Source organism: Rattus rattus, chromosome 1 (genome assembly GCF_011064425.1).
Source record: "Rattus rattus isolate New Zealand chromosome 1, Rrattus_CSIRO_v1, whole genome shotgun sequence".
NCBI classification, from domain to species: Eukaryota; Metazoa; Chordata; class Mammalia; order Rodentia; family Muridae; genus Rattus; species Rattus rattus.
This window is the reverse complement of record NC_046154.1, coordinates 254,787,013-254,813,322: the sequence shown is the minus strand read 5'-3', so window position 1 is coordinate 254,813,322 and position 26,310 is coordinate 254,787,013. Positions and strand designations below refer to the sequence as shown.

The 26,310-nt window shown below is 44.0% G+C and overlaps 1 protein-coding gene across 1 annotated transcript in view; it reads right to left on the bottom strand.

The window, feature by feature from the left end:
• The window catches only part of Atxn10 (ataxin 10), a 122,122-nt gene that overhangs the window by 9,320 nt on the left and 86,492 nt on the right, over window positions 1-26,310 (bottom strand). Inside the window, exon 10 of the mRNA XM_032919020.1 lies at window positions 14,937-15,000. Within this exon, the coding sequence (XP_032774911.1) occupies window positions 14,937-15,000 (64 nt within the window). The remainder of the gene's footprint in view (window positions 1-14,936; window positions 15,001-26,310) is intronic.

Here is a 26,310-nt window from a genome sequence, read left to right as displayed (position 1 = left end):
CAAGGTTCATTTGTATCACAGCATGTGATAGCAGCTGCTTTCTTTTTCAGGCCAAGTAATATTCTATGACACAAAGAGACCATATTTTGCTTTCCTATTCATCCTCTGGGCAGACACCTAGGCTGCATCCAGTCTTTAGCTCTGTGGTGTATAGTACAGGCAAGGGTCACACTCAACATTCTTCTTGAGCTCCTTTTTTTTTTTTTTTTTGTTTGTTTGCAATGGGTCTCATGCTGCTATCCAGGAGGAACTCCAAGTCCTGGGTTCAAGTGATTCTCCTGCACCAGCTCTTCAGATTCCCCATTTCTGTAAGAGTGTTTTGTTTGCACTATTTGCTGAATACAGTGAAAATTTCCAATGGGAAAGTTGTGGCATCCTTGCCAAAAATTATGTGACCATATAACCAAGGGTTTATCTCTGGGTCTGAATTCTACTGTATTAGTTCATGTCTTTCTTTATGCTCATTTTCATAAGAGGCTCAGGTGGATAATTAGGGAGCATGAGGACTCCAGCACAGTATTTCTGATGGTTCCCCAGATCCTATGAACTTCAGAACAGGTCTTCCTGCTGAGCTGCACTAAATCTAAAGATGGACTACTATTTGGGAGTCACTGAGAGAAATATTAAGACTTTCAGTTCATGAACGTGTGGGTGTGTTTCCATGTCCTTACACATTACCTTCCTTTCAAGAACACCTTTGTCGTGTAAGTTCACCACATGCTTGGTTGAAGTAATTTCTCTCTACTTTATGATGCTGCTGTAATTGGAACAGCTTCTTTTTCACAAGGTTCACTAGTATAAAGAAATGCAACTGTTTTTAATGCACTGAGCCTATATGTAAGTATTTTGTGGAATCATCATTAGTTGCGACAATATTGTCTAGAACCCTTAAGGGTGTTCTATATGTGCAGCTAATCAACTGGACAGACAGTTCATTTCTTCCTTTCCAACATGGATGCCCTTCATTCTTTCCAGCCTAGTAGCGTTGGTTAGAAGTTCTGCAACTATGTCCCACAAGAAGTGGGGGGAGAACCATCCTTGCTTTGCTCTTGTCTTACAGGAAAGGGGTTCAGTCTTCTGCAATGAAGGGGATGCATGCCATGACCTTCGTACACCGTTTTTATTATGTTGGGGTAGCTACAATGCATGTTAGCTTGCAGGATGGTTTTTACATCAAAGGTGGTGAATGCCTTATCTGCACTGAGAGAACTGGACATACATTCTTTTCACTTGTTCTGTTAATGTAATTTGTCAATATGACCAATTTAGGTTGCACCATCCCTGAATTTCAGAAACAAACTCTTAACTCATTTCTGATTTTAGTAATTTGAGGTTTTCCTCCCTTTTTATAGTCCATGTAGGTACAGACTGCCCAGCTTAAAGAACCAACTTAGGACTTTGTTTTTTGTCACCTGACTTCATCCAGGTATAAAAGCTGTGTGTGTTAATTATCTTTTAAAATCTGAGAGTTAATTTATGCTATGATACTGGGTCTACCCTGGAAAATGCTGCAAGAAGCATCTGGGGAAAATAAAGGATGCATTACAATCTGTACACACTGTAGATGCAGTTGGTATAGAACATCATTCAAATTCTCTGTGCTTCCTCATTTTCTGACAGACTATTCTACCTACTACTCAGAGCCAGGCACTGAAATAGACAACCATTAAGAAAAAACCTTGTTTGTTTTTTCGTTAGAATTGTCAGTTCTTGATTCACATACTTTAATGTGCTTTTGGTATATAAATATTTATATCCATCTGTAACATTTTAAATGAAAACCTTTTATATTATTTTAGCATGTGTGTGGGTGCACACATGTGTGGAGGTCAGAGGACAACTTGCTGGAGTTGGGTCTTTCCATAACCAAAGACATCTCAGGGATAAATAAACTCAGGTCTTCAAGTTTGGTGGCAAGTGGCTTTCCCTACCCAGTCACTTTATATTGTGTGTCTTTTCTTGCTGTGCTGAATTTTTGTTACAATGTATCTTGTCCTTCACGGCCTTCTGTAATCCCTTTGGCTTGAGTGCCTTTTGTCTGATGTAAGCCACCATAGTTCTCATTAATTGTTTGCTTACTCATTTTTTATCCATGCTTTTAACCTTGTTTGCCTCTGAATCTAAACAGTCTCTTATAGACAGTGTAACTGCACCACATTTCACCCACTGAGTGAAATAGTCTCTTGACAAGAGACTCATTCATATTTAAGTAGTTATGAATAAGGAAGGATTCAATTATATCATTTTACCGTTTCCTGTAAGGTTTATGATTTTCTTAGCCATTAGTTCTTTTATGTATAGTTCATTTTTATGGTGAAAAATTTGACTTTCTTTTTATTTTCTTTGTGTATATTTTATACTTTAGATTTGTGGGTATGATTTTTTTTTGACATTCTAAGGTAAAAATATTGATTTATAATGGTTTAAGTGATATACTTTTAAAAAGCTATTCTTTTACAACTGCAACTGACTTAGTTTTACTGCAAAAAAAACCCAAAAAACAAAAAACAACAACAAAAAAAAAAAAACAACAAAAAAAACCCTTTCCACATTGTATGGCTCTCAATACACTAGTAATTCTCTTAAATGTATTAGTGTCTTAAATTATGTAGAAAACAAAACTACTATCGTGATGCTGGTTTTGAAACCTGAAAGATTACCTTTATCAATTAATTCCTTCACAGTGTGCTAGCTATTTATTTGTTTGTTTGTTTGTTGTTATCAACTCAACACAAACCAGGCTCATGTGGGAAGAGGGCATTTCAACTAAAACGATGCCTCCATAAGACTGGCCTGTGGGCAAGTCTGTGCGACATTTTCTTGACTGATGTGGGAGGGTGCAGGCCACTGAGGGCAGGTGTTATTCCTAGGCAGGCAGTCCGAGTTGGGCAAGCAATGAGGAGCAAGCCAGTAAGCTGTCCCCCATAGCTTCTGCTTCAGTTTCTGCCTGGGCTTCCTTCAAAAATGGTCCCTGACTGGAAGGATAAACAAAATAAGCTTTCCTCCCAATGCTGCTTTTGGGTACAAGTTTTATCAAACACGAGAAAGTGGACCAGAACAGGAGGTTTCTAGGCTCCATCTAGAAGTACTCTCTAACCTCATTCTACATGTTGACAAGGTCAGGCAACGAGGAACAAACTCCTTTAGCTTATTTCTCTGGGAATATTTTAATTTCTCATGCTCTGAAGACTGACAAGGTACTTCTGGATGGTAGGGCTATAATCTTCTCTGTCCCTCCACACAATGAACTCATCACCTCAAGAACAACTTTGAAGATTTCTGATAAAAAATTTCAAATAATTTTTGTTGACTGTTCTTACAGGTGACAAGACAGTCTCCTCCTGCTTCTTCTAAAAGTCTCTGTTGTTTTTGTAGTGTTATTATAATACATCCAATCATGAGTCTACTGAAAATTGTTCTTTGTGCTTGGGTGTAGACTATGTTGGTACACATATATGTACACACAGAAGCCAGGGTACCTTCCTGTTGCACTCCACCTTACTGAACCTGGATTTGCAGATTCAGCTAGAGCACCCAGCACTAGGAATCTTCTGGTCTTTGTCTCCCTGTAAAGGGATTTTAGGCAACTGGCTTTTTATATGGGACTGGGGATCCAAGCTCAGTCCCTCATGCTTGAACTGCAAGGACTTTATATTGAAAAGGTTAACGAGTTTTTAGATGTTCTTGTCTTTCTCATTCAACATGGGATGTTTTCAGCCATTATTTCAATCTTTATCCCCTCAGTCCCTCTCCTCTGCTGCCACACTGCTCTATTGGTCTCCCTCACCCTTTCTGTTTTCTGCCTTTCTTCCCCAACTCAGAAGTCTAAGGGCTTGGCTTCTGTGATTTGGTCACAAGGAATTAATGAATGCCAGCTCAATGAAATCTAGGAGAATGTTCAACCCTTTACAGGTTCAAACAAGGTAAAATTTTCTCTTTTAATGCATTGGCCCTAGAATAACAACTGCACAGAGAATGTGACACTTCCTGTTAAGAATGATAACCTTAAAAATAAAAAGGCAGTGAGTTACTATTTAACAGTTTTGAATGGCCATGGTTCGTCAATGTGTTGTCCAGAGCCCCCTGTTACTGCTAAAGTCAGTTTAGACAAAGATCCTGGCCATTACTCAGGGTTACCAGAACATGTTTCTCATGGCAATGGTATCTGAGAATAGCAATTTTCGTGTTATTCATTTCCTAAACATATCCAGTCGGCTTTGTTTGAAATGCAGGAAGCTAATGCAAGAAGAGAACACAAATAGTAACTCTGTAGGGAAACTGATACCTAAGTATTATGGCTCTTACGCGACGAAGCCTGCGGGGAACTTCTCTGTACCGCGTCCATCAGCGGCCACACCCCTCTAGCTTGGATTCTGCAGCTTGTCTGAAGGCAGAGCTTCACCTCTGGATGACTAGGACCCAGGGCACTGCTTCAGAGGGATGCAGCACCTGCAGCACTGCTTGTGTGGAGTCTCATGGAGAAAGGCCTAGTGAACCTTATCACACAGGGTGCAAAGGTGTGTGCCAGAGAGCAGCTCCTCAGATGCAGGGACTGAAGGCGGCCATTGTCCAGGGCATTTCAGCCTTGCTACTTGTGCTATTGGTTATAAAAGTTATAAAGTACAAAGCTGAGGCTTAAAAAACTTGCTGTAAGGGGTTGGAGAGATGGCTCAGTGGTTTAGAGCACCGACTGTTCTTCCAGAGGTCCTGAGTTCAAATCCTAGCAACCACATGGTGGCTCACAGCCATCTGTAATGAGATCTGGGATCTGATGCTCTCCTCTGGTGTCTGAAGACAGCTACAGTGTACATTTATAATAAATAAATCTTTAAAAAAAAACTTGCTCTACCACACTGTGTTCTTTGCACTGTAGAGAAACTGGGAAATGTGCAGATATGCATCAGGATACTGACTATATAATTTAGAAAAACGTTCGTAAAAATGAAACAAGCCCAAAACACTTGTTAGCCAGGTATAGTGACAGGAGCCTTTGGGTCCAGAACTCGAGAGGCAAATGTAGGCAGATCTGTGTGCGAGTTTGAGGCCAGACTGCCCCACATAAAAGATCCCAATCCCCAGGATGATGTCGTGAGAACCTGTTTCAAAAACCGAGAGAGAGCATTTTCTTTGTGTCTGTGTGTGCGCGTGCACACGTCAGAGGACAATCTAGAGGTGTTGGTTTTCTTCTACCATGTTGGTTCCAGGGATGACTTTCACACCACTAGACTTGGTGGCAAGTGTCTTTATCAATGAGCCGTCTGGCAGGCCTGAAAAAAGCTCGTTGGTTCTAAATTTTGTTCTTTAAAGCAGACCTAGGTAGTTTTTAGGGATAACAGTAGGAGTTGTATATATCAAAGGCCAGACAGCTTTGCACTTGGTGGATACAGGATACAAGCAAGTGGCTTCTGTCTCACTTACAAAGTGCTTCCTCCACAAACACAATTGTGTCCTCAGATCATTGTCACCTCTGGGCAGGTTAAAGGATGGTGAGACGCTGTCATCTACAGACTGAGCATGCTCCCTAACAACAGACAGACTGGCATTCGACAGAAGTAAGAATCAGCCTGGGGACCCTGTGGTGAGGAGAAGCCAGATATAACAAAGGTTGGTTCACTCTTGCACCACAGAGAAAGGGTTGGCAGGCTAAGTAGGAATGTGCCTATTGTGCCTCTGTGCATAACACTTACTGCCACGCCAAGAACAGGCCAGGATGTACACAGTCTGCACACTACAAAAACCTTCGAGTGACTGAAGCAGTGCAAGAAAATAAGGGCTCCACACAGAAAGATAAAATGATGGGCGAACACAGTGTTGGAACACTACACCGACTGTACGGACTTATGTTAAATGAGTTTGGTCACTTGCAAAACAACTGTGTAAAGAAAGGCGGCCTCCTTTTCTGAAAGAGCACACATGTTCACATCCTCTGGATTCTAAGTTCCTGTTCTGGGAGCCAGTAGCAGATTAACAGGAACGCTATACAATGCAATGCTTACTTTCCATCTACATGGTAGTAATCTGCAATCTTGGGGGGGTGTTGAAGGCAGGGGGTACACACTGGGGGTCACCAGTGTGCTCCCAGATAGGCCTAGTTTTTGCTCACTGTCTTCCCAGGAGGAGCGTCTGCTCTTCTGTGTTCTCACTTCCCATGTGGACACTCAGTAGCTTTTGGTAGACAGAAAAGTTTGATTTGCAGATTATTTCTTCACAGTAGGTTAGGGAAAGAGAATTTACACTTCTTTGTTTGTGTGTGGCACTGGCTGATCTGGAACCCACATTGTAGATCAGGTCAGCCTCAAACTCAGAGAGAGGTCTGCCTGTCTTTGCCTCCCAAGAGCTGAGAACAAAGGTGTGTGCCACCATGCCCAGTGAGACTTTACACCTTTAATAAAAACTGATTTGTAGAAAAAAAATGTAGAGGTTTAAAGAAAAGCAGTACGATTTTAATGGTTTTTAATGTCAGCTCAACAATGGAACAGGGACTGTGTGCTGTCAGCTGCTTACTACTTACTGCAAACAAACAGCCATGAGAGTGCTTCTCCAGAGCAGGAAACACACGGCACTCTAGCCATTAGCAGTGTCCCTGGAGATGTCCCCTGAGGCTGGGTACAGTGAAACATGGGAGCAGGAAGCCACGTGAGATTATCCACTCACTGGTGAATACACCCACAGCTCTCGGCTGCAGGGCTCTGAGGGGCCTTTACAAACCTAGGACTTTCCCTTCAATCACCTCTCTCTGGTGCTGACTGGTCACGGTTACTATCTGGGTTCCTCACAACAGAAAAACACACTCCACTGTTTATTTGAATTTTCAAATTTACCAAGGTAGGGCTGCAGTGGTTAAGTCTAACTGTCACCCTGACAAAATCTAGAATCACCTGAGAGACTGGCCCTGACTGCATGCCAGGGAGCAGTTGCCTTGATTAGGTTAATTGGGGTAGGTGGTTCAGTCCCTGGCTAGAATGCAGACTGAGTTCAGAAAGGAAGCTGAGCAGGAGCACACATGGCTTCCTGCTGGCTGACTGGGTGCAAGGTGACAGCTGTTTCAAGCTCTCGCTGCCTGGACCGCCTCACCAGGTCAGACTGCTCTGTGAACTGTGAGTTAAAAGGACACCGTCTCTCTTCAGCTGCTTTTGTCAGAGCATTTCATCACAGCCACGGCGAAGAAGCTAAATAAATGGTACTATAGTTCCAGTTTCCCAAAACAGGGTTTCAAAATGCACAGAAGACTAGTTAAAACCTGTCGAGTTCTGCAGAAACCATCCCTGCACACAGGTTTTCTCACTCTTTGAAAGGCTTCTCTCATATATTAGTTCAGATTTACAAACAGAAAGGTGCTGGGAGACACGTTTTGGTCAGAGCTAAGGGATACCCTTCAGGATACAGGACCCCAGAGACACCTGGGATGGGTTTCTAGCAGAAAGGATCAACTGATGAAGGTGTTTTATGTGAGCTGTTTAGGGACCATGACAGTAAACTGAGGCACTCACCTGGTGGAGGGTAATGATGGAGCAATTCCTGGAGAAAGAAGACCTATACTACTCAAGTCTTCAAGGGTGACGGGGCTGGAAGTACATCCCAAGATCGCTACCAACTAGCACCCAGTTGCTGACCGCATTTCTGTGGACCAGACAGCACGGCAAGTTTTACCAAGTAATTGCTATGTAGTGCATGCTTGTCACCAGGATTAACACAGCACAGCTGCACCCATCTCTTCCTCAAAACACTGTTGTAAGAAGCATAGCATCCAAGCAGAGAGAGGGCTCTCTCTCTAGACTTTTTAAATAGGATGAAAGATTTAACCATGGAGTCAGACAGACCTGAGCTTGACCTGGCCCCAACACACATGAAGTGGGAGGTTCTGATTGCAACCTCAACTTCCCTGATCTGTAAAACCAAAACAATCATTCCCAACTCTTAAGCAAACTGTGCAACACAATGGATAGGCAGGATGTGGCAAATGGAAAGCATGCAGTGAATGATTAAAATGTTTCAGTATGAGGTGCAACAGATGCTAACATCTACGATGTACACACTGATCACTTTTTTCATACGCATGTATCTATATACTCCTCACTACAATTTAGAACATGGCTAGTACCTCAGAAGTCCCATGTGGGTTCTAACACATTCATGTCCGCAGCTCCTAAACCCAGTCTTTTGTCGACTACCAGAGGAACCATATAGCACAGGTGCCTTCTGCCCCGTTTCTATGGCTCAGCATTACGCTAATGAGATAATCTGTCTCCTGCACACAGCAGTCTATTCTCCTTTTTTTTCTTTTTCGGAGCTGAGAACCGAACCCAGGGCCTTGCGCTTACTAGGCAAGTGCTCTACCACTGAGCTAAATCCCCAACCCCCCAGTCTATTCTCCTTTACTGTGTTCCATGACAGGCACAAGCACAGCGGTTTCTTGTTTGGTTTTTTACTTAACTGTTGATAAACACCTAGTTTACTACAACCTGAGAATACTTAGGAATAATACTGTTCCAGTACATAGCTGCTAAGAGGCACAGGCACATACTGGAGATCCACTCAGATGTACAGTGCAGGCTCACAGAACAGGTGTATGTTCACCAGTGTTGGCCAACGCTAACGAATTACACCCCACAGCAATGCAGTAAAGCTCGGGCTGCTGTATGAATGTCCCTGGTATCACTTGCTTTGACAGACACTAGGATGGTGGTGGACAGACTTCTTACTGCAAAGCTCTCTTTAATGGGCATATTTTCTCTCTCTCTCTCTCTCTCTCTCTCTCTCTCTCTCTCTCTCTCTCTCTCTCTCTCTCTCTCTCTCTCTCCTCCTCCTCCTCCCCTCCCTCCCTCTCTCCTCTCTGTCCTGAAAGTGACATGCTAAGTCTTTTGCCTATTTTTGAAAACTGAATCACCTTTTCCTTGGCTGTTTTATAGAATACTTGTTACATTATATCAGTCCAAAGTCAATAGGCAGATAATATTTCAGCCTTTCATTGATAGTGAGTGTCCCCAGCTGGGAGTGTGGTATCTTGTTTAGGGAACACTGTCTCGCTCAGTATAGCAATCATATCCCCCCACGACTCTTCCTAGGAGCTCTACAGTCCTGCTCACAGTGAAGGCTATGGCTCCCCTTGAATTAACATTACTGAATGGTACAGGAGAGAGGCCTAGAGCATTCTTCAGCCCCACCTCACTTCCCATTAGCGGAATGAAGGGTCATGGCAATATTTCTGCACTCTCCGTTTTGCTCCGGATGTTGAGTCTGAAGGATTAGCACTGATTACAGCGACCGCAGAAGAAAGTCTGCCTTTCTCATGCTGACTAAGACACAATAGGAGATGTACAAAAGAACACTTGGTCACGGAGCCATGTGGGGTTATTCAGGATGCTTCATAAACACAATGAGATCCCAGTCTCTACAACCCAGGAGGGAGCAGTAGGGTCCGCAGAGTTACTGAGGGACCTGGGTGTGAAGAAGTGACAGAAAGCAAGTCCAGGTCTGTGTGGACCTGGAGCACCTGCCACTCTGCCCTGTTTCCTCAGCACAGGGTCACATGCTGTCATTTCTGCAAAGGCATTTCTCCATGTAAGTGCTACACACACACACACACACACACACACACACACACACACACACACACACACAAATGTAGTCTTTTAACATGGGGGTGGGGGATTTAGATATGGAGATAAAGAGGGGAAGGGAAAATCATAAAATACACATAACAACCCAGCTTAGGCTCTCTTTCTATCCCTGCCCCACTCAATCCCCCCAATAAAAACAATGTATGAAAAAAACCCACATCAAGGACTACCGATCAAAACATAGATCAAAAAAGAACGAAAAGAAAAACATTTCAAATAAAGTTCAGCTGTTTCTATTTGGGAACAACAACAAAAAAAATCCCACTTGCCACAGTAAACTGACAAATGAGAAATTGACTCTGCGGTAGTGGAGCTGGAATTTTCCAATGGCACCAGCTACTCTGTCATTACTGTGGGTGACCCAAGAGGGAGTGGGGGTGACGAACAGCTGGGAGCTGGCTGGGCTCACATCCCTGACCCAGGAGTACCCCAGGGCAGGCTGGCAGGATTAGGCGCCCCTCTGGGCCATGGCTTTCCCCTGCCAGTGGAAATCCCTGTTAGTTGCATAAGCTGCTTCCAAACAGAACAAAAAAACCTTCCTGCCTCAGCCCAACCCCAGCCCAGCTCAGTTACACCAGCCTGGTCTTCCCATCTGTAAGTGACCAAGGAAGCAGAAGCCTTTTACAGTGATGTCTACTGATTTCACGTGGAAAAGAATGGACATCTACAATAATCTCAGGCCCCACCAAAATGCTTAGAAAATGTTCAAGGACACCAGGAGAAACCCCCACTATAACCAGTATAACCAGTTTATCCAGGGGAAGAAAACGGTAGTGTTCATCCAAATAGTGACCCCTCCCCCTTAGACAGACGGACACACATATACAGAATGAGGGAGGGAGGGAGGGAAGGAGAGAGGGAGATGAAGGTCTTTGTGCAGGGAGGAGGCAGAGAGGGAGAGGAATACAGAAGGGGAGAGAGGGAGGTATCTAAAGCTTCATTAAAAGCTTGGTTAGGGTGAATGGAAGAAACAGGTTAAACCAAACATTCAAAATTATTGCTAAGCCTAGGATAAAGATTCAATAACAATTGAAAAACCCTTGGGAATTTTTTTTCTTGGCCGCTCTGATTTTTTCTTGGTCTGCCGCCTCCTCATTAATAAAAATAAATAAATGTTAAGAATCCAGACATGGTGGGGTTGGGGATTTAGCTCAGTGGTAGAGCGCTTGCCTAGCAAGCGCAAGGCCCTGGGTTCGGTCCCCAGCTCCGAAAAAAAGAAGAAAAAAAAATTTAAAAAAAGAATCCAAACATGGTAAGACTTTACGTAGGAAGAATTAAAAAGGAAGCTCAGCCAAGCAGCGATGGCACACATCTTTAATCCCAGCGCTCAGAAGGCAGAGGCAGGTGGCTCTCTGAGTACGAGGCCAGCCTGGTCTACAGATGGAGTTCCAGGACAGCCAGAGCTACAGAGAGAAACCCTGTCTTGAAAAAACAAAACAAAGGAGCAAGTAAACAAGTAAAGTAAAAAGAGGCTTATGAATGACAGTGGGAGTTTGTAAGTGACAGCATGGTCTCTGACTGGGAAGATTGGTCAGTGTTCGATTTAATTCCGACCTGCTAACTTAGGAAGGTGGGAGGGAGTTGCTGATTAGCAAAACATTTACCCTGAAGTGTTCACTGGCAGCAGTGAAAACCATGACACCACTCAGCACAGCACTGACTGATACAGCCGAGCCAGGCCACTGCCCATCTTTGTCTAGACAGCACCAACAACCTCCACAGAGGAGTCTTGCCTCAGTAAACACTGCCAGAGGCAGTAGAAGAGTTCTAGGCACCAGGAAGCCTAGCACATCACACATTCGAGTTACAGAAAAGGCAGCAACAGAGGAGACAAAGAGCCACTGAAAGGAGGCAGGAGGAGAAAAACAAGAAAGGCAGTACACCCAGGACATGATTAATTCTGGTAAAGTATCAAATCACAGGGCTGGAAAGATGGCTCAGTAGGTAAGAAACCTTGTTGTTCTTCCAGAACACAGAGGTTTGCTTCCCAAAGCCACCTTTGGACACAGCTCACAACAACCTGTAATTCCAGCTTCAGAGGCCTTCAAACACCGACTTCCGGCCTCTGGGGACACCTGTACGTACATGTATATACTGTCCCCCCAACAGACACAAATCAAAACAAGATACATCTTAATAATTATGAAATCACATACATATAGATCAAAGTATCTATTAAACTTGGCAATACGTTGGCAATGTGTCATTAACATATGAAATGTATAATATACTCCGCTATCTCTGACCCATTCTGAAGTTACTAAAAAAGCTTTAAAGGCACAAATGCACACATGGAAACACTTTCAGAAGCCAGGGCCGGAGAGATGGGCCAGCAGGTAAGAGCACTGTTGCCCCTGCTGAGGACCTGAGTTTGGTTCCCAGCACTCACAGTGGGCAGCTCAGAATCACTTGTACCCCCAGTCCCAGGGCTGCAACACCCCAGTCTGCCCTCCAGGGGCATGTGCACACATGTGGTAACATGCCCCCTCCTAGACATATAAAGATAACATTACATAGATATTTTATAAAAGCCCAATGCTAACAGGAAACAGACAACGTTAACAGATGGGACACCTGACAGAGTAAAAGCAGGGAGGGCAGCAGACAGAAAGAGAACAAAGAGACAACCTGAATGCAAGACACACACACACACACACACACACACACACACACACACACACACACACACACACACACGTTCTGTTCCAGGTGAAATGGGCTCCATGCCTAGAAATGACAAAAAGAAAAAACCTAAAACAAAAATTAAAAAGTTGTTTGCAAATTTAAAAAATAGGTAGGCTTGGGGACTAGCAAAATCCCCAGTCCAGTAAGTGTGTGCTGTGTAAACATAAGGCCCAGGTCAGGTCCTCAGTCCCCACGACAAATGCCAGGTGAGTGGAACGCTCCTGTAATCCTGCACAGGGGCGTTAGAGACAGGATGACACTTGGGCTCCTTAGGTAATCAGCCTAACCTGACTGGCAAGCTCCCCGCGAGACCCTGACTCAGAAACAAGGCAGATGGCACTAAAGAACGACCGACCCCTGTGGTAGATGTGCACACACACTCACACACACACACACACACACACACGTCTGGAATACCCACTGACTCAACAGCAGGGTCAAGAGCGTGGAGGACACATCAGACACAGCTAAGCGTGGAAATGACGTGGGAAAGGGAAAAATAAATACGTAAATATGGAAACAATGAAGTCAAGGCCCTGCGGCTAGCCTGACAAAATACAGGCAATAGCCTCACATTTTAGCACAAAGATGGGAAAGTTAGAGGCCAAAGAGAAAGGTTTTCTGGACGGAAAAAAAAAACCACCTTAAAAACTGTATATGCATCTGTATTAGGATGCGCATTGGTGGTCAGAGGGCAGCTGTGCAGGCCAGCTCTCTCCTCCTCTTGTGTGCCTTGCATGGCAAGTGCTTCAAACACTGTGAGCATCTCACCAGCCCAAGAAAAGCATTTTCCAACAGACTTAGATCGTCCTCCAACAATGAAGGCATATTAAAGGAAATTCTAAAAGGTGCAGAAGGAGAAGGCCAGGTAGACGGGCAGATGTGAGTAAGGACAGGGAACAAGAGACACATGTGCACAGAGCTAAACAAATACTGACATTGGACAAGAAGACTCAATTCTTCATTACCTTTTTAAAAAAATACTCATATGTGTGCATTTGCATATGTGCCATGGCATGTGCAGAGGTCAGAGGACAAATTGTGAGTGTTGGTCAAGACTGGCAGCAAGCATCCTTACCTGCTGATCCATTTTGTTGGCCCAAAAAACATACTTTATGAGGTTCCAAATACAGAACAGAACACACCACATCCAGAGAATGGGAAGGGGTCTTAGTGGTCCTGGACTACCCAAGCAGAGGAGCATGGGGCTAGAGACGGGAAGGGTCTGTCACGTACTCCAGTTGTTCAGGAAATAATGCCAACAGTTAACAAAAAGAGCTCATGAAAGTAAAAGCATATGACCAGCAAAGGAAATAATTCATCAAGTGTAGAAATGGCCTGCGAAATGTGAGAGGAAACTTCCTAGGTATACATCCCGACAGGATTAACATCTAAAATATACAAAGAACTCTGAAAACTAAACACCAAACAACCCAGTTTAATGAGCTAGTGAAGTGAACAGGCAATCCTCAAAGGTAAAGTACGAAGGGTCAGTACACATATAATTAACACTGGTGCCGGTCAGACACACACACATCCATGTGCACACACATACACTCATGCACACACATGCACACACGCGCGCACACACACACACACACACACACACACACACACACACACACACACACTCACGTGCACACACACAGAGGATACTGAGATCCCGTCTCACCCCAGTGAAAACAGCACTCAGAACGAGACACTGGTGAGGATGTCAGCAAAAGGAAAGCCTCTTAATTTCGGTGAGAATTTAACCAGTCCCCCAGTATGGAAATCAGAGTGGAGGTTCCTCAGAAAACAAAAGGCAAAGTGACCATCTGACCCAAAGGACTCCAAGTCAATACGTAATGGAGACAACAGCACATCAATGCTTACTGCAGCACTGGTCACAATAGCTATATGATGGGGCTGACCTACGTGTCTATCAAGAGAAATGATAAAGAGATTGTGGTGTGTGTGTGTGTGTGTGTGTGTGTGTGTGTGTGTGTGTGTGTGTGTATGTGTGTGTGTGTGTGTGTTTATGAATTTTTCAGCCATAAGGAAATCAGGTTTTCTACAAGAAAATAAATGTAAACAGAGATAGTCCTACTAAACAGATTAAGTCGGTCTGAGAGAGACAGGTCTGACAGGCTCTCTCCCATTTGTGAGTACTAGGGTTTACAGAAACATAGAGTCATGCATGTACATACTAGGTGACAGCAGAAGTGAACTGTGTAGCACCTGCTGTCCACACACTATGTGTCCAAGACGATGATGAATAGCTCAATACAGACCATCTGCTTCATGTGTGTCAGAATAAAGTAAGATCCTGTGGAAACACACAATAGGATTCGCGCTGCTGAGTGCTGTGAGCATGAACCCCCAGAGGACACTGAACATTCTCCTTTGTCTTTGGTAAGACAAGGACCGATGCAGAAAACCCTTCTCTACTCTCAGCTCAGGGAGTAGCTGAGAGTAAAGTGTTGGTAGAGGCCGTGCCAGGATGACACGTGATGTCTTCAGATGTCCTTGTTACCTTGGAAACCAGCTCATTATACTAACTACGAGCTAGCCATCTTATGTGCTGAACCAACTTGGACACTGGGACAAGCTAGTCTATGGCACCCGGTTGTGGGTCATGTGCAAGGATACAGGGGTTGTTGTCATCGATGTTGCTGCTGTCCAGGATCAGAGGAATGCCATCCAGCTCATTCACCTAATGGGAAAGAAGATGGACAACCAGGTCAGCATCATCGAATAGAGACTCATTTCTCCTCCCTTATTTCCTGATTATTATAATATTGTTTCACTTGTTAACAACCCAGAAATAACATAAAAGCAGACATACAGGCTTGGACAGATGGCGCAGTCAGTAAAATGCATATTTGGAACCACAAACACCTGAGTTTGATCCTAGAATTAATTAAAAACAAAAACAAAAACAAATAAACCCCCTGCGCACACACACCAAAACAAACAAACATCATAAAACAGACATAGAGATGCACACTTGTAACCCCAGAACAAAAGTGGTGAGGATACAAGGGTCAGCCTAGCCTAATGAGTGAGCTTCATATCAATGAGACCCTGTCTCCCAAACAAGGTGGATGGGTACACCAAGGAGTGACACTGGAAGCTGCCCACTGGTCTCCACATGCAGATCCACTTGTGCACACACTCCACAAAAAGAAAAAAGTAGACATACGAGCACAGAGATAACTATTCTTTTCACCCTTCCTCATGACAGTTAGGGCATTTTGATGGCCATATTTAAAAAGAGCAGAAGTAGACTGCACTCCAGTGTTGCCCTTTAAGGATAAACATCTGAGTTTTTAAGAACAAAGAAATGCTACCAAAAGAGAGACCAGGTCATTTTCTAAGGAAAAGCTTTTCTAACCAAGACTCATGTCCAGAAACAAACATTAAAAGAAAAGAAAAGTGAAAACTGAGAAAAATATCTGTAGGATATTACAGATTTGTAACGTAGTTACAAGGGACTAGCATTCTAGCACAGAAGAACTGACAAAACTCAAACAGTCTATGACTCCCTCAGTGAGTAGCAGGGGCTGTCGGGGGTCAGCAGGGGACTAGGGCTGAACACAAGCTGGAGCTGAAGTCTGGCCAGGATCCCAACTTTGGGCATGTTATGGAACCTGGAAGACTCAATTTTCTCATCAATAAAATGGGAGATTAGAAGTCTACTTCAAAGAAAACAGGAACCATGGACTAGACAGACTGTGGCTGAGGTCTACGATGCTAGTTGACTGCAAGGAGTGGGGACTCCTGAAAGCCCAAGGAACCAAGGTACTTTCAACAGGGAAAACATGGGCTTTCATTCTGCATGGGGCTAAGCTGCCAACTTTTTGACAGTGAGAGAAGAATAAAACACTATGTAAGATTTATTCAATGCAAAAAAACTAAAGAAAAAAAAGTAAAATTCTAGGGTCTATCAAGTAGGCAAGATTTCTTTTATATAAGTGAAATCACAAGATAAATACTGAAATTTAAGCAAGCTATACAGGTCAACTAAAGATTTATTAACCATCATGGCTCCACTGAAGCTGTGGGCTCCTAGGTAAACATCCCATTCACAGGGTTGCATTACAGAAGGCTACGGGAAACTTTTTATAGAAACCCATGGACTATTTTCAATGTACACGGACTATTCTAGACACAGACGACAAATACATAATTATAGACTTAGGAAGCTCACTGGGACAGAAGACATAAACGTAACACCTTCTCAAGAGGCCCGAAAACAGAATTTGTTATTACAGCCTGCAGGTTCTCTGCTGCAGTTACATGTGTAGAGTGACTCTCTGGGACAAGGGAGAACAATTAGGAAATTAACGAGTTTTCTTCTGTTAGCACTCCATAAAGAAGGAAGTTGTTTGTTTCTTTACCTAACATGTTAGGAACTGATTGTAAACCCATAATAAATGACTCACAGGTTGTAGTTCTCTGGGGGAGCCAAGCTCAGTCAACACTCTCTTTATACATGGTAATGCTGCCCTACTACAGAGTAAGCCTGGCTTAAACAAACATCTGGGCCCTGGAAACGAGACCGAGTACAGCTAAGTGGTTATCTGCCTCCTTTCTGTCCCGCAGGAGCAAATGATGCTGGAGGAACACTGCAAAGCATACAAGCCCTACAAGAAAGCACGATCTTTTGGGAACACAGACAGGGCTGGCACGAAACTGCCTCGATTATTCTGATGGATTAGAAACCGAATGGTGAATACAAAAACTTGAAAGAGAGTACCGGATACTAAGGTGCGGCAGAAGTTTTCCCATGAGACTTCCGTGTTTAGTAAAAGAGCATTCATAACACTGATCTTCTGGCAGACTCACAGGGCACAAACTCATGCTAAAAAGAACTAGGGTTGGGGCTGTAACTCAGTGGCACAGCACTTCCCTAGCAAACTTCAGCCTCCTGGTTCTATCCCCGACAGACAGACAGACAGACAGACTGACTGACTCCAGATTTTAGCCAGGCCTGGTGGTGGACATTGCTTTGTTTGCAATATTTCAGAATTGCCTCGGCTGCTGCACTAGTCTGACAGTGCTGCTATAAACAGGGCAGCACAGAGCAAATGGCTCATATATAGACGCTCACTCTTTCCTTGTTTTGGTGGCAAGGAGTTGAAGGGAATGTGGTCAGCAGAATGATTGGTTCTGTTGCCTTTCTACTAAACTCGGTAGAAGAGAATGTGCTCCAGGCTTCTCTGGGCCACTGGCAGGTCCTTTTTGGCTTGCAGGTCTCTGTTTTGACCTTCACATGGTGTTTTGACCTATACCTGTGGACTGTATCCAAAGCGTTCCTTTGTATAGGACACCAGTCACATCGAGTTAGGGACCCATCCTACTCCAGTTTAACTTCATCTTAACTTGGCTAATTAGATCTGTAATGACTATAAGGACATATATAGCATTTCAACACAGAAAGAGAAAGGAGGCAAAGTTCAACCAATTAATGGCTATTATAGGTCCCTCCTAATAAACTGTAAAGTCAGTTTTCATTTAAAAAAATCCCCAAAAACCTATGAGATTTAAACTGTTATAGTCTAAGAAACTGCCATATAACATCTTATATGCAGTGAAGAAAAATAACATTCTTATGAAGTTTTTCTTTAAATCTCACTTCTCTTGGTAACTTTTTGATTTTCAGGTCATGAAATATATTTATATAAGCAATATATATTTCTTATTCCTAAGAATTTCATATATAGATATGAGTATATTTATATACCTTATTCCCAAGAATTTCATGCTTTATAATGGCATTGTTGAAATTTTCATTCTTTGCCAGATATTTTTATGTGTTTGGTTTCTGCAGACAGTTTTTGCTGTGTTGTTCAAATTGAGCTCAACCCAGGATCCTTCCAGTTACTAGGGCTCTATAACTCTTCCTTTCTCTTTAATTCAAGTGGTTGTTCTAGAGTTCAGGGTATACATAATCTTTAACTTGTTGCAATCAGTTTATAGACAGCATCACACTAATTCACACAATACCTTCTGCCATGCTTTAAGGAAGAAGCTGTGTTTTGTACACAGCTGCTACAACAGAATAGGACAAGGTAAAGCTAGCCAATGAATGTATAAAGCCAGTGCTGTGCTGTTTCTAAACCGAGGAACAGAGCAGTACAGGGGCTTACAAGCCACTTACACACCCGCACCCCAATCCTGTGACATTAGCAAGACTGAATAGTTTCCACAATGCGGCGGCCTGCATCCGGATCAGGCAGCTTCTTCAAACACTGAGAACACAGCACAGATCATGCTGCAGACAGGGTAATGACCTTGCTGACATGTTCAAATTCATCTCAGGCTGCAGAGAAACGTACCACTCAAGCTCAGCCCTACCTGTGGTTTCTCTGACTCCTGGAAAACCATCAAACTGAAAGAAGCTGTATCCGAGGTCTGCCATGAACACTCCAGTAACAATGTTTAGGTAGATGATAACAACAGGAAAACGTGTAAACACTGTGTGCTCCAGAGTACTGATGCAGGAAAAGTTAATCTGATGATACCTCTAACGATAAGAGATGCTCAGGGAACCCGTGAGGAGCCATAGTGGTGTAAGAAGTTCTTCAAAGCTCACTAAGGAGACAGAAGCAGCAGAGGAAGGAAAATAAACAAAGCCCAAGACTGATAATGCCAACCAAGGAGTCGTCTAGCTTGGCTTTGATTTTGTAACTTGTTATACACTTCCCCCTTCTTCCTCAACCTATGTCCCACCCTACCCCTTGTCCTGCTCTGTCTCAAGTTCATGGCCTCTTACTCTTTATTACTGTTTGACACACACCACACTCACAGTAAACATATACATGCAACCTGCTGGATCTGTTCAGTGTTGCTTGCGTGCACATAATTTCAGGGCTGACCACTTGGCACTGGATAACCATTAGGAAACTCCTCTATGGAAAACAGTTAAATATGCTCATCCATATATTCATATTCTCTCTCTCTCTCTCTCTCTCTCTCTCTCTCTCTCTCTCTCTCTCTCTCTCTCTCTCTCAGCAATCTCTGGGTTTTCATCCCACCAGATTCCCCTTATCCAAGCTGCCTTGTCAGTTGGTGTTGTCATTGTGCAGGTCTGGTTTACAAAGTCGGATTGTTGAGATGGAGGGAAGGGAAGGAGGTGGGCCGAGGGTAGGCAAGCCAGAACAAAGGATACATAAAGAGTTCCCTAAGGAAACCCACTATGTTTGTCAACTTATTTAAGAGCATAATTTTTAAAAAGTAGGAGTTTGAACACAGATGCTGTACACAGGTGGACAGTGATTCTGCCAGGAGACGTGGGTTGTTAAGTAAAAATCCCAATACCAGGTTTGGAACACCACCTTTGAGGGCCCCCTATGAACTGGACCCCAGAGGCCCCTAAAACAATTCAGGACATTGCCATTGATCTTACATGCAAACCAGAACTACAAGGTAAGACCAAACCGTTGAAGACACAATGCACCTTCATTGCAGGACGTGGAGAAATCAGGGAAGAAATCTTCCTAGTGACTAGGTTTCACAGTGTTGCCAGGGCCTGCCATGCAAGGCATGTCCACTGGTACAACAGTGCAGAGATTACAGACAGGAGTAACTGGCTGCTTCAGAGTTGGATCTGAGGCCTGTTCCACAGGAAGGAATTCAGGCCCAATACTACTATAAACCTCATCAAGCCTCACACACATGGACAAATGCTTTAATGTTAATGTCTTTCGACTTGAAATGTAATCTCTGGATTTTTGTGACTCCCTGGAAATTTGATAATGAGTTAGAATTAATAATCAAATATGGAATGTCTCCTGTGGATATCTGATGATAATGAATTTAAGCCTCTCACAGGAGTATATCAGAATGGAATATATTATCTGCCTTGAGGCCAATGTGACTTTTGAGTTAATGAGATACACGTGTTGTTCTGACCCACTTAAGAGTCTCCTGGGGGCAAAATGTCCACTCCTCACTAGTGGTTGATGAGGAGAAAAGAAAGGAGCAGCTTGGTGCTGGCAGAACAGCCAGACAAGTGAAGATGGAGTACCCCGACACACTGAACTTCTTCCCGAAGGAGGACGCTCCGTGATCTTGGGTGATCAAAGGTGACACACCACACCAAAGGACCAGCACAGGAAGTGCCAGCTGGCTTGAAAGTTTCTTGCCCTGTGCAGATACAGAATTTCCCATCTTCTCTAGGTCACAGCTACTGACTGCCAGAGGCTGGCAAAATCCAAGTAAAGCCGAAACCACAGAAATCATATCTACTTGCTGCTTGGTGCTTTCAAAAATCATGACAAGAACTATTTTCACGTGGTCTTGTGTCCGTGTGATAGCTACTCGCTTAAAAACGCGTGTGAAGAAGACAAAACAGCTTTGTTACTGGCCCCACCTGTGACACACCTACCCTCCTTTACACTCACACCAATTTCCAACCCAAAGCGTAGAGAGATAAGAAGGGTGTGTGAATACGATTACAGTGTGTGGTAATCCATGCCTATGAAAGAAGCAAGCAGGATGATCTAGTAGACGGATTGGTGAGGCATTTTAGATGGTTGTCAGAGAGACCTTCTTATAAAATGATACCTGTGCTGTGACGGCATCTATGAATGTGATCTAGCCATGAAGATGGGTCAGCTACCAAGACACCAACAAAAAGCCTTTAGACAGAGCAGCCAGAAGCAGAGAGTGAGGCATAAAGAAAGGGCAGAGTAAGCCTGAGCCTGACAACCCACACCAGCATGGAGGCATGCAGAAAGCCATTGGCCATGGTAGGAGAACTCGGAGAGTAAAGCCAAACCCTAACGATGGTCTGAAAGGGTGTTCTATGGACCGGCAGGCAGCACAATCATCCACTCGACTTGTTCCACTATGCCAACACCTAGACCCACCCCATTCAGAAGCTCTAGGCTTAGGGCCTAGCAATGTTTACGATACAGAAGGTGTCTTTCAGTCTTTACTGTGACTCTACAACTTATGGGAAGTTTTGAAAAGTACTGACACTTCCATCCATATCCTAGCAACTAAATCTGAAATTAGGGGATGCACATATCCCATATATGTATATGCATATGTATATATATGTGTGTGTATCCCATATGCATGCATGCATGCACACACACACACATGCGCGCGCGCGCGCGCGCACACACACACACACACACACACACACACACACACACACACACACACAGGATAGGAGAGTCTATGACAATATAAAACTGTAGAAGCTAGTAAACCACTCAAGATTGGAATAACCCAATTTAAGGTGTTATTTGTTCCCTGAAGCAGGATGTCCTTATGAGCCCTACCTGGCCCTGAACTCATGCTCTTCTTGTCTCAGCTTCCCCAGTGTTGGATTCAACTTGTGGGCCTCCATGCTCAGCTTTCGAATTAGATTTAACCCTAAAGAACTGAGTAGAAAGAAGGAAGCGCAGCACCCAGAATACCTGTGAGGAGAGCACAGAGGGATGTGGGCTTGGATCACAGGCGTAAAGGGAAAGGGAGAAGAATCTCAGGCTGGCTTCAGGAATTGCTTTTTTGGGGGGATGGGGGTAAGAGCAAGGAGAAAACACCAAGATTCTAAGTAGCTAAATGGCACTGGTGTCTCATTCCCTGAGCCTGGGAAGAAAATGCTGTGTGGGGTGGGATACTGAGAATAGTCTTTGTGATAGGAAAGATAGGTAAAAGATTTGGGGAGAGACAAGTAACGCTGAAGGCCATCTGAAAAACCTTCTGAAATCCAGCAACATCTGAAACTGCAGCAGCTTCCTAAAATATATATGTATATGAAAGAAAGGTGCTGGGAAACCCCACCCCACCTCTAAGCCCCGCCCCGTTCAGTAACCTAGAGACAGCAGGGCACGTCACAATAGGTGCCCAAATACAACACATTTCTCCTGCTGAGAAAAGTCGAGTATTCTCCCTACGTGCATGTGCTATACCCCCTCGTGAAAAGACTACCTCCCCTTCCTGCTCTCTTTCTCTTTCCACCCTCCCTCAGAGGGAGCCTCTGCATGTCCTCCACCAATCAGCTGCTCTCATGAGATCTGCTGCACGGTGTGACTTTGTAGCATCTGCCACTTAAGACATAACAAAAGGAAGCTAATAATAGTCACCAAATAATAATGGAGACAATGCCTCAAGTAGACATCTTAAGCCAAGCAAAACTTCCACTGGCAGGAATGAGTGACATCTCACTGAGCCTCTGGCCAAAGGGGTCTCATGGGATCCCCACCTTGCCAAATGACACAGGCTAGAGGTCACGCTGATGCCTTGCAAGAAGCTTTACCCCTACTGACTAGAATTCGGTATGGGAAAGTAGTCTGCATAGCACTGGAGGAGAAAGATAATTTGCTTTATCACCCTGTGACTCACCTGCAAGATATACTGGTGTACTAGCAGCACAAATGTCATGGGAGTGACTGACTTTTTGCTTGTATTCAAGGCCCGCTCCATGAGAAGAAACCCATATCTCACACTGCTAGCTAAATCATGGACCTAGGGGGAAACTTAATACCTTATTTCTGCTAGAGGAACCCAGCAATAAAATGCTTCCTAATGACACACTGCTATACCCGTAATTAAATTTTAATAAAAACTTTACTGAATAGTGGATTTTTTTGGCCTTGTATTATTAGAAAGACTGAACATTTCCCCACCAGTTTAGGTTTTCTGAACTAAATGTTTTTGGAAATAAAGGCTTTAACAATAAAAACTCTGACCAGTTGATATATACCTGGGTCATCCTTAGAGGATATTGAAGCTGAGCAAGGCAGAATCAACAGGGCACTAACTATGTAGACAGGGAGGACGGACAAGAACATACCCAACATGCCATGGGGCTGGAGAGTGGCACAAAAATCTCCTAAAGAACTGTATGAGCCCATTGCCAGGACGGGTCTCTGAGACCTCATGCCTGAAGTAACCCTCCTCACCCAAGAAACTGTCAGGAAGGAAAAGTGTGTGAGGACAAAGTGTGAAAAACAACTCACTGGAGCACGCTATAGCACACTGCAGCACTCTGGAGCACACTGCAGCACACTGGAGCACATTGGAGCACACTGGAGCACCCTGGAGCACGCTATAGCACACTGCAGCACACTGGAGCACACTGGAGCACGCTATAGCACACTGCAGCGCACTGGAGCACATCCCAGCACACTGGAGCACACTGCAGCACACTGGAGCACACTTCAGCACACTGGAGCACACTAGAGCATATTGGAGCACACTGGGGCACACTGCAGCACACTGGAGCATATTGGAGCACACTGGGGCACACTGCAGCACACCGGAGCGCACTGCAGCACACTGCAGCACACTTCAGCACACTGGAGCATATTGGAGCACACTGCAGCACACTGCAGCACACTGCAGCACACTGGAGCACATCCCAGCACACAGCAGCACACTGGAGCATTTTGGAGCACACTGGGGCACACTGCAGCACACCGGAGCGCACTGCAGCACACTGGAACACACTATAGCACACTGGAGCACACTATAGCACACAGCCTCATCAAGGAGTGGAGCATAGAGAGGAAGAGATACTATGATTCCACAGTGAACACAACTGAGTGTGTCAGTTTTATGCAAACCACAGCAGCTCTTCAAAACTATAGCTGTGCTCTTGATCATCTAGAACAGCAGTTCTCACCCTGTGGGTTGAGACCCCTTGTGGGGAGGAGTGTCAAACAACTCTTTCATGGGGTAGGTACATATCAGATACCCTGCATATCAGACGTTTACATTACAATTCATAACAGTAGCAAAATTACAGTTATGAAGTAGTAACAAAAATATTTTATGGTTGGGCTCACCACAGAAGGTTGACCCCACTGATCTAGAGGGACAAAAAGCAACATGACTAATGAGAAATATTTTCTAAGTTCAGCTACCAAATTCCAAGACGTTCACTACACGCCACACAGAGACAGTGACTAAAGACAAACGTCTTTATATTTGTGATGCCCAGAGGCAAACTGCTCCTTCTCTAAACAACTACACATGAGTTTAGATGATTTCCTCACAAAAACCTTCCTCCTAATTGGTAAGTTTTACTTAAATGATGAATGAAGTCAACTAGTTTTAAAGACTATTTTTAGACTATTTAAAGATTATATTTCTAAACACAAGACTTAAAAATGATCCAACAAACACATAAAACCTACCACCCAGCTGGTCTTAAATTAGGAGACTGCAGAGGCGGGAACTCGGGCAGCATTTGCTGAACTGAAAGCTCACTCAGTGCATTCCTACGAAAGGAATGCTGCCCCCTCCCCAGTTACAGACCAACCCGACACCTTCAAACTGGATGGCAAAGGCATCTGCCAGGGATTTGGAACGCAGAGCACAGGAGTCCACAGGAGGGGCTCTGGCTTAGCCTTTTGCTTCCTGGACCTTCTCTCAACCAAGGAGCAATGGCAGAAAAGCCACTGGGGAGTACAGGGGCAGGGAAGGGATACTGGCACTGTCATCTGCACAGCTTCAAAGGATGGTGACCCGCTTCTCTCATGAGTGTCAGGGAAACAAAACAAAACAAAAGCTGCATCACAACCAGAGGTGTCACTTGAGTTAGATGATGAGGAAACAGACTAGAGTAATACCCAGCTTCTAGAAAGTACCATGGATGAAAGATATCAATACACTACTCACAGCTATACTTTTACTAATGGCATTCTGTGGCATTCTCTGTGGAGGACTTTAAACCTGTTGATTCGTTAGTACTAGCTTTCTATGACTGTCATTTCTTAAAGACAGTTTAATAAAGTAAAACCTCAAAGATGGCCAGTGACATGTTTAAAGAGCTTTACATGAAAGTCCTCTATTTTGAAGCAGCAGAAAATATGTGTAGAAAAGCACTTCTTTAATGCACTTGAGTACACACTTCTTAAAACTCCACTCCACCTAGATGCAGCTTCACAGCCACACGATACGACTTGAGAGAGCTTAACACAAAAAGGGATCGGCAGCCCTGGCAGTGGCTGGGAAAGCATGCAGCTCTGAGTTGTTCTGTGCAGTTGTTGCAACTGTGCTGACAGGCACAGCTCCATTTAGAAGAAAAACAACCTATACGGTGAGCTTGTAAAAATATGCACTCTGCCTTGCCTACTTAAGGTGCAATTCCCACCCAGAATGCCTCATCTCCAACGCCACACTTCAGTGCCTGGACAAACAGCATTCTGTCCTGAATGTATTTGGTCTTTAATTTTTAACTTATGGTCAGAATCTCAATTTTCTGTTGCAATATCTGCTGAGCTCTGTCCCTTAATAAATGAGTCTTGAAGCCTGGTGTTCAGATTGTCTGTGGTGTTAATATCCACTGGGAGACTGGCACTCTGGATCATCTAGGAATCTGCCACACTGGACTAGGAATGAGCACCTCATTCATCTATATAAGAATGGCAAGATATGGGGCTGGGGATTTAGCTCAGTGGTAGAGCGCTTACCTAGGAAGCACAAGGCCCTGAGTTCGGTCCCCAGCTCCGAAAAAAAAAGAACCAAAAAAAGAATGGCAAGATGCTTGTTCGGATTTTATTCTACACTGAGTGTTCTCTGCACAAGGCAAGGGATGATGCTAATGAGAACCCTGGGGAAAACCAAATGCACGCCTGTCTTTCCTTCCCTTATAGACGAGCTGGCAGACTTCTAGGGGAGTCGTGTGACTGCCACCATCAAATAGGATGACCTCGAAGTGCCTGCCTGTTACTGAGATTAGGTCCATGAACCAGTCAGATGCAGTTCAGAAGCTACTAGTTCTGCTACAAAATGGGAATGGTGAGGGTGACATCTATGCCAACATCTGATTCTCAGAAAGATTTGCAAGGCAGCAAATCTTGCAGCAGTTAACTCGGTCAATGCCACACAGCTTAGTAAAGCCCATGTCTATTTAATTAAAAAATGTATGCATTCGATTTTTTCCAACTCTGTGAAAATATTTCTCATCTTCAGAAAAACAGTGGCAGGTGTGATAGTGTAATGCCTGCAACCTTAGCACTCTGAAGACAGGCAGATGAGGACACACAAAGCTAGTGTG